Source organism: Helobdella robusta (assembly GCF_000326865.2).
Source record: "Helobdella robusta unplaced genomic scaffold HELROscaffold_13, whole genome shotgun sequence".
Lineage (NCBI taxonomy): Eukaryota > Metazoa > Annelida > Clitellata > Rhynchobdellida > Glossiphoniidae > Helobdella > Helobdella robusta.
Window position 1 is genome coordinate 2,729,879 of NW_008703718.1, and position 13,616 is coordinate 2,743,494.

Sequence of the window (13,616 nt, forward strand, 5' to 3'; positions counted from 1 at the left end):
TAACTGCCTGCATAATTTCATCAATTATTTTTACACGATCCATTTAAATTCAGTTTTGTTCAATTGCAATTGACTGACAAATGAATAAATCATCTAGACTTATATTTAATAAACCACATAAGTGACAGATAGATGTATGAATTTAAAGTATCCTTCAAACAAAATTAACAAAAAATTGTAATAAAAGTAAATTTTTCAAAAAAATTCATATAGTAAATTGGAACTTCATCGTCCTACCTCGGGAACAGGGTCTCTGGACGCTAAACGAAGATTGATTGATTAAATTGGAACACCATGTAGTTACCATGAATTATATCGCAATGTTACATAAAGTGAAAGTACAAAGCTTATCACAAGAAGTTTATTTAATCATTTTTTTCAAGCCAGGATGGCGAACGATTTTTCCTTTTGAGAAAGCTCCATCCACGAACAATCGCAAGCGCTCCAAAGGCGCAATTTTATCGCTGTCTGTCGTAACTTTTTTAATTTCAGGTAAATAAATAAATTTTAAAAATTGCAACATTTTGAAAAATTGTTTTCCGTAACATCTGCCCATCTCAAAGCCGACGACTTCCAAAAAACTGTGGAGCGCTGTTGGCGTGATTCCCTGAATGGGAGGCTGCCCTAGAACTCTGGCCAACCAGGTCCACGCGTTCTGCAGACCATGGGGAGATTGTAGTTTAATTTTCCTGCCCAATAAGTGGTTGCTCGGAGGTTGAGAGACAGTAACGGCAGCATAGAATGTTACGTAACCTGAAAAACGTTTAAGAAATAAGCTCTCTTTTTCAAGTTCACCATTGTCGCTTATGTCATATCCTAACATCCTGAAGAAACAAATATGTATGTTCATCGTTTAAAGATTTTAACGAAATTAAATAACAATTCAAACAAAAATTTTTAATTTTCATTGATCAGGGATATCTACAACATAGAATAAAAATTGAAATATAGACTTACTGAAAATACTCCAAATCAGACTTTCCCTCCCTTTCTATTATGTAAGGCACTAGAAAAGGGCACTTGAGAGCCAGGTGAACAAGGAAGAGCTTGCCAAATATGGGATACTTGCACCACAATCCCACAACTACTGGCGAATATATGAAGGCAGCTTCAGGCCTTGATGAAACCAACTCACCTCCTTGATTCTAAAGCAAAATATATAACATTATAGTTTGTTAACATCTGCCGCATATAATGTACCAGACTTTATAAAAAAGATCTAAAATATTAATAAGACCACTAACCACAAGCTTTTTGGCCAGTCTGTTTAAACAATATAAACTGGCAACAGGATGATCCCGTGTGGAAACATTCTGATCGCCACTGACGCCGATCGTGCCTCCCTCCAACAACCTGTGTCAGTGAATGATGATAGTGTTGCGTTTTATTTTATTTCTTTTTTCAGAAAAATAACTAGATATGAACAGGCGTTTCATAACCTACCTGATGAATTTTTCGACTTTGTCATGCAAATGGCCAGGTTCATTATTGTTTATCGTGTTGACATTCTCACTCACTGCTTTCATTAGACTGAATCTATATTTCTTCAGCTTAAAAAAATACATTTGCATCATTTTATATATCAAATAATTTATTCCTGTTAATAACAAAAGCGTTCATAAATGATCAAATTTCATATAAAAAAACAAATTATGCATCAACAAACGAATAGATAAAATAAAATACGTTCAAAAAGAAACCAAAATATACAATACCACTGTATCCTCTTCAAATTCTTTGCAGTCCATTTCAACACTGTTTAATAACTTCAAGAACTCCATGTATATAGCCCGACACTGGTTAGCTGGTTGCGGTGATAATCTAGAAGATACTTGCGGTGCTGCACTTGATGCAGTTTTTGCGGATGTAGTTTTTGTGAATGTTGTTGCTACTTCTGCTGCTGTACTGCTCCTAATGTGCACAGCCTAAGAAAGATTTTATTAAATTACAATAGTTATAACATAATTCATGCTATTTAATTTTAATATTAATTTTAATATAAATTCACAGGGTTGAAAGTAAAAAATGAATTGAAAGTAAAAAATTTTCCTAGGTAACCTTTTCAGATTCTTTGATCTTTTCTTCTAATCTTTTTCTAGAAGCTTCCACTGATGAAATAACAAGAGTATTTGATTTATTATCAATAATTTGTAAAATTAAATAAAAAATTATATCAAATTTTACATGCAAAACTTGTTTAAATTTTGAAATAGAGACATCTGAAAAAAAATTTAGTTTTTTAAAAAACATTACAATAAAAAAATAATACATATTTAAACGTGAATTTTTAAAAATTTGAGTTGTTAAAATTAAATTAGAATAGTATTAAAGTTAGTTAAATTAAAACTCAAAAAAGGCTAGTTTAGTAATTAGATTAGATTAGACAAGATTTAAATTTTAAAAACATTTTAGGATTGAAGTAGACATTTCAATATGAATTTTGAAAAAAAAGTTACAATTTGAAGTGTGTTGAAGAAAACATTGTGGTTCAAATATACACAAGCGTATTTTTTATAATGAGATTACATTAGTGACATATCCATGCTAATTATGACAAAAAAAAATCTTAAATTTAAATTATCTAACGGTTACTTAATGTTGACAATAAGGTGATTCAACTAATTACCACATGTTGTTCCAGTAATTTAAACAAATAATTTCAAATTAAATAACTTAATAACTTGGTTAAGTGAATTCACAAAATGATGTTATAATGAAGGAAAATTTTTTGACACATAAAGATTATTATTCAAATAAATATCCGTACCAATACTGGACATGGAAAATACAATGTTTACCAATTAGAGTCTCTGCAATGGCAATGATTTTTTTGGCTTCAGCTGACAAAAACGCAACACTCCGAGCGTCGAGATCGGTTAACGTAGCGGGAGAGCTTATGTCAGCTATTTTATCGCTAATCTGCTTCAAGACGTCAACGCAGGAACCGACCGGTGGTGGTAAATTATCGGTGAAATTGTGAACTTTTAACAAATTGTTCATCTCCTCTATACACTTGTGAACCTCCTTTCTTCCTTTCACAACTTTCTGCTCTAACTTTTCCTGTTCCTTCCTATCATGTTAAAATAAAGTTAATAAATTTAAAGAGTAACATTAGGCATTAACATAGCTGTGTGACAATGTTAAGGTCAGCTGAAAATTTTTCGTGTAAAGTTAAAACAAAAATGATCTAATGATATGGTGATTATTTCTAACCTTAGGGCATCTTTCTGGGCATCTGAATCTCTTTTATTTAAAAGCTGAAAAAATAAAAATTGTTGAAGTAATTTACTAATTTAATCAAATCATTGTACTAACTATTATGTTATTTATTATATTATCATTTGATTATATTTGAAAACAACTTATTATTTTAATAAAATTAATTATTTAAGTAAATTGAAGTAATTAAATTAATTGAGTTATTTTAAAAATATTTCAAATTACCTGTGCATGACGATTGTGAACTTCTTTCAGTTGATTTTGTGTTGCCATCAACTCTTCATTACTAATTAATTTTAATAAAAAATGAAATAAATTAACATAAAAAAATAATATAAAAATTAATATTAAACAGTTTATAAATTAATTCATATAAAATTTCAACTCCGATGGAGAATATAATTAAACTACTAACTATGCCCTTTCAAAATCATTATCTTCATCTTGTATCTTTAATATTTTCTTCTGAACCTTTTCCTGCAGTACATTTTTTTCTACCAGTACATTTTCCCGTTGTTTTGTTTCTTTTCTTTCCAGATCAGACTGTTTGGCCAACATGAAATTCTAAAAATTAAAACAAAAACTATCTTTGTTGTGATTATTTAATGTTATATGTATATCTATATAGACATGGTACATGTATACATGTTATAGTATTATAAAATATGATTATTATTACAAATCCTATAATTATCACTAGGATAATTATGATGATTATTATTAATTCAATTATATTTATACAAACCTTGACTTTTAAATCAATCTCCTCGTCGCAATAAGAAATGATAGATTCACTGAGACTGATTTTATTCAATGGAGTGGACAGAAAATTTTGTGAATCGTCATTGATGTCATCATTATTATTGTATTTCGGTTTGTTGTCAGATGAGGATTCCTGCATCAAAGTGTTCTGCCTATTTTCCTTTTCATCACCTGTGCTTAATTCGGCATTGGTCTTCCATATGACTTCAGGACTTTTGCTGTGACTATCAGTGCATAATAAGGATTTTTAATTTAGTTTTAAAAAAACTCTATATCTGATAAGTTATTTTAAAGATTACATTTCAAAAAATATTTATTTATATTAAAGAAAATGATTAACATAGCAAACTAGTTAAAATAGTCAATTTAATAAATGAAAAATTACATGCACTTCAATCACAGGAAACCACAATTTAGCCATATCTAACATTATAAATTATAAAAAAAAACAGTTAAATTAAAATAGGAATCAACCTCCTAATTTTGTCATTTGTCTGCATAGTGTCACTATCATCCTTTTTGAATTGAACCTGTTGTAGATTAAAAATGCAATTAATATCATTGTTGATTTTTCACTTAAAATTTAAAATACTGCAATATATACATTTTTATTACTTAGTTAATGGTAATTACCACTACACACAGTATAAATTATTGTCATCATTTAGTTAGTGTTAGGTATTCTATTAATTATCTTATTATTGCTCATCAATAAAATGAAATAAATAAACATAAACAATAATAATGATTCATTAGTTAGAAAGACTAATTAGAGGAAGATTAGTAGTTAGAATTATTAAATATTAAATTAATTATTAACAAATGGAATTTAAATGACACTCAGCAATCTCACAGTATTAGCATTATTATTATTAGAATCTGGTTTCCGAAATAATCCACATCCTTTGCTGGTTCGTTTCAAAGCTTCAATCGTTTCTAGCTGTTCCATCATTTTATAATATATTTATATTAAAAGTTAAAATTACGCTGAAACTGATTATTAAACAATCTCATTGATTTAAATTAAATTTAAATTAAATTAAAATTTAATTGAATTTAGTTTTTTAGATTAAATTTAATTATTAAATTTTAATTTTAAAATAATAAATTAAACTAAAAAAAAACAGTAGGACATGGACTCAAAATAATAAATTAATGTTTGGTTGTTTAAGAATCGTACTTAATGTTTACTAGGCTAACTTAATGTGCTAAAAATGTACGCGAATTTATATTTTTATAAACTAAAAAGCATCATTTAATTATAACCATTTTATATTCTATGTAAATATTTATTGGTATTTATTTGTATTTATTTGTCGACGATAGACTACTTTCCAACGAGTCGTGTAGTGTATGGACAGCTGGGAATATTTAATAATTAAATAAATTTGTTTAATTCTATATATAAGCAAACAGTCGTAGTTATAGGTTAAACTTATATTTTTAGTTTTTATTAAATTTAATAAAAAAATTAAAACAAACTTTGATTTCCTACACTGTCCATAGCTTGAGAACTTTACAAAGACAGCAGTAGATAAAATAGCTAGCCATAAAAGCTCTGCCCAAATTCAACGAAATCAAATTTTCACTGTATATGTATGCATGTATAATATATCCATAAAATACAGTACGAATTCATACAATAACTCCTTTCATCATGTTTGTATAACTGTATATGTATACTATGTAACTCGCACATATAAATAGAATCTGAACTCGCATATACATAAAAGTCGAAGTTTTAACAGAATTAAAAAGCAGATTTCTTTCCATACCGTGTGCACTTTTAGATAAAATTATTTGTGTTGCGTTACGGTATATTGTTCATATTGGTTATTCTTTTTGATTGTTTATTATATTTAATATAAAATAATATTATTGATATTGCGTCCAGAGACTAGAAGGAAATTAAAACCTAAAAAGTTAGTCGTCGTTTTAAGTACGTACTGTTCTATTCGCCTTTCATATTTTTTTCATGTACGTTGTAGGTACTCTGTACACTGCATGCTTTTTTTTAATTTTCTCTATTAGTTTACTTTGTTTTATTTCATTTATTGTCATATAAATTATTCTATTGTTAATTTTATTTATTGTAATTTATTTATAAATTTAATGTTGCGCTTCTTCATGATTGTCTGTTCTGTGAATTGAATCAGAAATTGGGTTATCACTGCTATAAATAACTAGATATTGTCAATATTTTTCACTTTTCTTTTGCACTTATCTTAACTTTTGAACCCTGATTGCACAACCAAAGATCAGTTCAGCTCACCCTAAAATATAATAGTATATATATATAATAATATAGTAATATAATGTTATACAAACCTATCTATATAGTTTTATATAGATATGTTTACAATTTTACATATGCACAACGACAACATCATCTCATCTCTCTCACTTGCTGTATTAAAAAAACCATGCTAAGCAGCTCTGCTAGGGCTTCCCCCTTGCTATACATAGAGTTGGGAGCATGGCTCACTGAAAAACTTAGTTACAATTTGTAAAAATTATTTCATTGATTGAGTCAGTTAGTTTAATTTAATAGTTTTTTTATGAGCTGATACAAATAATATTAGTTAATAACTCTTATGCATCATTAATCAATTTATTAACAAATGAATTAGCTTAATTTTAATTCAATCTTATACCCTATGCATATGTATATAAAATTATAAACCAGATGATTGTTTAGCATGTTGAATTTAGTTTCAAGATTTTTTATTATATAGATTATTAGAAGATGTCGTTGGCCGATGAGTTGCTAGCTGCATTGGAAGATGGCAATCAAGATGACGACTTGATGATGATGGATGTTGGCTTGGAGGAAAAGATGGATGTTAACGACATTCAAGATGTTTCAATGCCTCAAGCCAAAGCTGACCTCTCAGTTAACAGCATTGCTAAGCTGAGAGACAGTAAAGAAGTATCTTTCATCTCATTATTATAATATTATATATTTAATTATTTTCTTTTCTGATGCGATGTTTTATAAATTTAAAAATTTTTTACAATATTTTTTAAAAAGGAGTTTCAACAATTTTATTATTATAAAATATTTACAGTTAAACAGAATCTTGAAGGAGGTGGAACATTATTCAAAATTGTCAAAATCTGCTGAAAGTTTGTTTAGATTAGTTGCTTAGTAACAACTTTATTTTAAATGCCAACTAACCAACATAATTGTAATCTCACTTACCAAGCATGCTAAATGGTTCAATCAATGATTTAATGAAACATGGCATCATGGAAGCATTTGTTTAATTATTTTCTTCTATTAGATGTTGCTGGAAACAAGATGCTGTGTTTAATTATTCTTAGAAATTTATTATTTCTCTTTTCTGAGTTAACTTTTAGTTACAGATTCTATGTGAGGTAAGTAATGGTAATTTTTTTGCATTACAGAGTGTGGTCCAGTTGAAGCAGATCCAGAGTATAAGTTGATAGTCGAGGCCAACAACATCACTGTCGAAATCGATACGGAAATTAGTAAGCGCACTTGTAGACAGACGATATGTTGACTGATTTTGTTACACATTAATTTTCATACTTACTTAGATGAAATTTGTTAATACATAGATCTTGTTCATAAATATGTGAGAGATTTGTACAACAAAAGATTTCCAGAGCTTGAATCACTCGTTCAGACTCCCATAGAATATGTACGAACAATTAAGGTTGGTCGCTAATGTTGTTGTCAATAATATTATTATTTATGACGATTCTTTTTATTTAATTTGAATAATAACGCCATTTTTTATTCTTTTTTTATTTTTTTGTGAATTTGGATGTATGTTTGTTGAATAAGAAGAGTCAAGTAACTGAATGGTCATCTGTGTATGATGCAGTTTAAAAGTTGTTATAGGCAAAGATGATGATTGATGTCAATGAGTTTATGAAATAAATGTTGGGAAGTGTTGGCACCAGACTATATGAGTATTTATGCACAACACAGGAACTTAGGAATAATATAGATCAATCAAAGAACAACGAGATCCTTCAAGAGTTCCTCTCTCCCGCCACCATCATGGTCGTCAGTGTTACAGCATCAACCACACAGGGACTAGAACTTTCCAAGGAAGATTTGAACCGGGTCATGGATGCTTGTGATATGGTTTGTTCGTCTTTCTTTGTCTTATGCAACTGTGTTTGAACTAATTTGAGCTAAATCTTGTGATTCTGTTTCATAAAATTTCCATTTTCATCATTAGCCACTTGGTCTTCATCTGCACTATTCTCTTCTCATCATAAACATCACCCTCACCATCGTCACAATCTTCCAGGCCATCGACTTGGTTCGAATCAAGCAGTTGATTCACGAGTATGTTGAGTCTCGAATGACATTCATTGCACCGAACCTCTCTGTCATCATTGGAGCTTCAACTGCTGCCAAACTCATGGGTGTGTACTTTGTATCGTTGTTCATTTTGTGGCCGCTGTTGTTTGTCGTTTTTTTCGCTGGGATTGGTTTTGTTACTCTTGATGTTATAACTTTTTTTTAGTTGAGAGCTGGTTAATTTTAAGCGAGAGTACCAAAAAATTTGAAATTTTTAGTAGAATTAGCACGGAATCAGTTGATGTAATGTTTTCCTTACAGGTGTTGCTGGAGGCTTAACACATTTGAGTAAGATGCCAGCATGTAATGTTTTGCTACTTGGTGCCCAAAAGAGAACTTTGTCCGGTTTCTCGACAAAGGCCATCATGCCTCACACTGGATACATCTACTTTTCAGACTTTGTACAAAGTGCTCCGCCGGTTAGTGTAATGTCGTAATAATGAATGTAAGATGGTTAATAAGGGTGAGGGTAATAATGACTGTTAATTGCACGCCAGGAACTGCGAAGGAAGGCAGCCAGATTGGTGGCAGGCAAGTGTAGCCTGGCCTCTCGTGTCGATAGTTTCCATGAAAACATGGACGGATCAGCTGGGGAGACGATGAAGTCAGACGTCATTCAAAAGTTGGACAAGTTGCAGGAACCTCCCCCTGTTAAGCAGATCAAACCACTGCCAGCTCCAATTGATTACCCCAGGAAGAAGAGAGGTGGACGAAGGTACTTTTCGTTTCTGGTTCATATTCGAGTACTGTTTCTTTTTATTTGCAAAAAATTTATGCATGTTCATCTTCGTTATCATATGTGCAGGTATCGTAAGATGAAGGAGAGATTAGGTCTGACAGAAATGCGGAAAGCAGCTAACAGGATGACTTTTGGAGAGGTTCGTGAATTGTACTTGTTTCATATCTTTATCCAGTTCAAATTTTTTTATGAATAATTTTTATAAATTAATAATAAAATACTTTTTTTTAACATTTTTACTATTTACAAAAAATATTACGATCTGCCGTTATGCGTTACAACAACTCAGTTGCGTATCTACAAATTTTTCAGATTGAAGAGGATGCCTACCAAGAGGACCTTGGACTGACTCTTGGCACGTTAGGCAAGAATAAGACAGGACACATCAGAGGACCTGTCATCGATTCAAAGACCAAAGCTCGAATCTCTAAAACTCTCCAGGTTCCTATTTGATCATAACACTGTGTGGGTTGTAATAAATTGAAAAAAACTGTATAAGGCACTATGGAAACGGTGCTCTACAAATTTATCTAATGGCGGTTTAACATTATCTTGTTTGTTTTTCATCAAAACTAAGACTAAAATATAGTTTAACGAGTTACAGTTTGAAGATAAGCATATTGATTTTTATAAATTTCATGCAAATTGTAGCAAAAGATGCAGAAGCAGCAAGTATGGGGAGGCAGCACGACTGTGAAGAAGCAGATATCAGGAACTGCTTCTAGCGTGGCATTCACTCCTCTGCAGGTTTTTCTTCTGTTAAATTTCATTTTTCATTATGTTGTTAATCCTTTTTTCAAGTTGTTTGTAAAAATTGTTTGGTCTCATGTTTTTTAGTGTATTAAAATCGCGATGGCTTACATTCAACCAATTGACAGGTATATGTTTCATTTAATGGGTCTTTATTTTACTTTGCTTAAACTTTTTTGGAAGAATTGGTTTAACTTGACTTGCTCAGCAATTTTTTCATCAGCTACCAATCATTCCTTCTATCAGTCAACAATCCATCAGTTTAACCATCAATCAATCAATCAATCATTCAATCAATCAATCAAACATTCATATTTGAAACGACACGGCAGGGTTTGGAGATAGTCAATCCACAAGCAGCTGAGACGAGACATCCGAGTAGCAACATGAAATATTTCTCTACCACTGCCTCCTTTGTTAAAATGGATAAAAATTCAAAGAAATAAACTCGTATTTTATACAATATGGTCTGATTACACGTGTTATTTTTATTAATGTCAAGCTGGAATACTACTCCTATTAGTTTTGTATTTGTCATTTTGATGAATTTGTAACTAGAGACGAAACTGACAGTCAGCTAATGATAAACGTTTATGTTTAATTGATTTTTATTTATACTTTCTGCTATAGAGTTTCTGTCTTTCAATTTATCATACGTACATTCATTCTCAATTCGAACAGTATCATGAATTGCGTATTATGTATTATGAAGGTGTACAATGAAATAATATACTGTACAGAAAACTTGGATCAACCAATCAATCAACCAACCCACTCAACCAATGCATACAGGAGTGGGAGGCCAATCCGGGCAGGGACTCGAAATATTTATCATTTTTATACTTTATTAAAACGGTTTCATGCATAACGCACAGTACAAAAATATGCTTTGAAATAATAAATTTTACAGACAACATGAAGTTCGATTTTTTTTCATAACGAAATCCCTCATAGAATAGATTTTTAACATTTGTGTATGTGCTTTGTTGGGTTCAATAAGGAACAGAAAAACAAGTGTGTGTGTGTGTGCGCGCGTGTGTGTGTGTGCGTGTGTTTTCTCAAACACATTTGAATATAATGCTCTGCCGTTGTGAGTTTTTGATTATGCATGCTAAATTTAATAAATTTGAATTAACTAATAAAACAGTGAGAATGAAATGTTGTAAAGTTCATATGGAAATACTTCCGTCATTGGATGGCGCAAAATACATTTGTGGTTTGGCCATAACAGGCGGTGGAAGTGGTTGTTGAATGTGTTGTTGTGCTGGCAACATGTTGTGTTGTTGTATGTGTGGTGGAATTTGTTGAATATGTTGTTGCTGGTTCATCATCTGATAACTCATCTGCACTGGCAGCGGTTTATTCCTGCCGGGTGCGTCGTAGTTGGAAGTGCTGTACTTCTGACTGGCGTCCTTCAAATTTTCTTTTTTAAATTCAGTTTGCTGTATGAGATCGTCGACGTATGCGTACTCGTTTTCCTCGCTGATGTACATCTGCTGCTGCTGCTGCTTTTGCAGATTGTCGATGCAGTAGCTGGTTTGCTGCTGCTGCTGGGAGAGCAGTAGTTGTTGAGATGTTTTGTTGATGATGGTTTGGCTGATGGGATGGTAGCTGGCGTCCTGGGCCTCTTCGGCGTTCAAGTTGACTGTGCTGTTCAGAGGTTTCCTGTCCGAGTTTCATTTATATTTATTGCTACATCTTTTAGTGAAATGTTCCAAACGTGAATTTTTGTTCATGACGTGAAAGTGCCTAGCGTCGCAATAAAAAAAGAAAAAAAAGCACAAATTAGGAAATTATTTTAATGAGGACACTTCTAACTTTTTGATGGCACAATACCCGCAGAAGAAGATGATGACTCCGACCAGACATGCGATCATTATAACCAGCAACAATGCTATCACTGAAGTTTTTTTCAATTACGTTTATGCACATACCCATTTTTATATATGTATTTATATGCGTATGTAATTATATTATTCATTAAATTAATAATTATTTAGTTTTATTGATTCTAATTTATAGTTAAAAAAATTTTCATTACAATAAAATGATTATTTTGAAAGTTGTAATATTACAAGAATTTTTTCGAATAAATTGCTTACGGTGTGATTTTTGGAACTGCGTTGACAAGAAGTAATCGCCTGCAAGAATAAAATTTCAATATCTTGTACAACAACTTATTTCAAACAAATGTATTTTAAATAAAATTTGTTAATAATGATTTAACAGCTGAAGTGCATCCAAACATAGAGAGTAAAATTAAAATTCAAACAGTCGAATTAATGATCATGAATTTATTCCCACAGTACTACGTACGTACAGACAATTAATAAACATAACTTTCCAAATGCTCAATGGTAAGTTAGAGGACAGTTACCTCTATAACGTGCCATCTGTCGCCAGGTCCATTTGATAATTTGATGGATTTTAATGAGGAAATGTTTATTGCATCTATCGAGACAACTCCGAGTGCTTGCTTGCTTGCTTGCTGGCTTGCAACGTGCATTTATTGCTCGAAATTGCGAAGTTATTGTTAATTTGGCAAATGGAAGCAATACAATGACAATAAAGTAGAAACATCTTCTAAATTATTCACACGAACAAACATCTTATACAGTGCTGTGTGCTGGCGAGGTTCTAGAGGTGTGCCCGCGCAAAAGTGCCACTTGTGGTGTGTTGTTGTTGTGTTATTTTATTGTTGTGATTGGTTGTTTTGTGGTATGTTGTTGTGATTTGTTGTTATGTTGTTGTTGTTATATTGTTGTTATATTGTTGTTGTGTTGTTATTGCATTGTTGTTATGTTTTAGTTGTGTTGTTGTAGTGTTTTGCTGTTGTGTTGTTGTTTCTGCTGGAGATTGTGGTTTTTTAATGTTTATTGTGTTGTTGATGTTATTGTTGATGTTGTTTTTGTTGGTGATAACGTTGATTTTGTAGCTTTTTTTAGAAATTTTATGTGACTCCGAGTAATGTGATGAAATGTAATCTAGTGTAATAAAAAGCGTGACTGATGTGATGCTGTTTTGCGTAATTAATGTAATTTGATGCTATTTTACTAACGTGGTTATGTGATGTAATGTAAGTAATATGATGTGGTGTTTGATGTGATGAGATGAATTGAAATGAACTGACACATTTTTTTAAAATTCAAATTTATTTTCCCAGATTTCTAAATTAAAATTGAAATAAGAAAATTGATTGAGTGGTAACACGTTGAGTGATTGAGTGAAAAAAAATGAATGAACGAGCGAGAGAATTAATTGAGTGAATGAACGTGGGAAAGAAGAAATGAATGAGTGAATGAAAATCGCATGTACAAATAAATGGATGGTTAAAACGGCAGATGGATCAACGCCTCTGCATCGTCTTTTGTGATTATTTGTCACTGATTTGTGTTAACAAGATTGTGTTTCTCATATGATTTCAACCACCAAAAATATTGGCAATCATCATTGCCACAATCATCACTATCATCATCGTCATCATTGCTATCATCATCGTCATAGTCATCGTCGTCGTCATCATCACAACGGCACTATTACCACCACTACCACCAGCAGCAACAGCAGCATCTTTATCATCGTCTCCCTCCTCATCATCATTGTCATCATCGTCATCTTTAAATTGTTATATATGTATTCTCATGACGTCATAATCGTCGTCACCGTCACGTTACTCATCATTTCATCTCTGTAAAAGAGCTGAGATCATCAGGTTACATTGAATCACTACCATACCACTCAAAATATCGGCACCATTAATTTTATGCTATAGTCACATTATCACATCGCATCACATCACATCACATA

At 31.4% G+C, this 13,616-nt stretch overlaps 3 protein-coding genes across 3 annotated transcripts in view; 1 reads left to right on the forward strand and 2 right to left on the reverse strand.

Moving 5' to 3' along the window:
• Positions 1–98: 98 nt before the first annotated feature.
• HELRODRAFT_190497 (hypothetical protein) lies at positions 99–4,933 on the reverse strand (the record flags this gene model as incomplete). Its single annotated transcript, XM_009014287.1, has 13 exons — positions 99–824; positions 958–1,145; positions 1,245–1,353; positions 1,444–1,550; positions 1,716–1,925; positions 2,059–2,108; positions 2,799–3,070; positions 3,214–3,257; positions 3,445–3,505; positions 3,635–3,783; positions 3,965–4,205; positions 4,456–4,511; positions 4,835–4,933. The coding sequence occupies 13 exons, from the start codon at positions 4,931–4,933 to the stop codon at positions 362–364; spliced, it is 2,049 nt and encodes a 682-aa protein (XP_009012535.1). The 3' UTR covers positions 99–361.
• Positions 4,934–5,766: 833 nt separating this feature from the next.
• On the forward strand, positions 5,767–11,312 carry HELRODRAFT_185344 (hypothetical protein). Its single transcript, XM_009014288.1, has 14 exons — positions 5,767–5,903; positions 6,717–6,910; positions 7,050–7,107; positions 7,390–7,473; positions 7,564–7,661; positions 7,940–8,098; positions 8,268–8,385; positions 8,582–8,739; positions 8,818–9,035; positions 9,126–9,198; positions 9,372–9,500; positions 9,711–9,806; positions 10,142–10,793; positions 10,826–11,312. The coding sequence occupies exons 2-13, from the start codon at positions 6,728–6,730 to the stop codon at positions 10,253–10,255; spliced, it is 1,488 nt and encodes a 495-aa protein (XP_009012536.1). The 5' UTR covers positions 5,767–5,903; positions 6,717–6,727; the 3' UTR covers positions 10,256–10,793; positions 10,826–11,312.
• Positions 11,313–13,138: 1,826 nt separating this feature from the next.
• Positions 13,139–13,616, reverse strand: part of HELRODRAFT_168428 (hypothetical protein) — a gene marked incomplete at both ends in the record, with an annotated part of 3,617 nt that continues 3,139 nt past the window's right edge. Inside the window, one exon of the mRNA XM_009014289.1 lies at positions 13,139–13,173. Coding sequence (XP_009012537.1) covers positions 13,139–13,173 — 35 coding nt within the window. The remainder of the gene's footprint in view (positions 13,174–13,616) is intronic.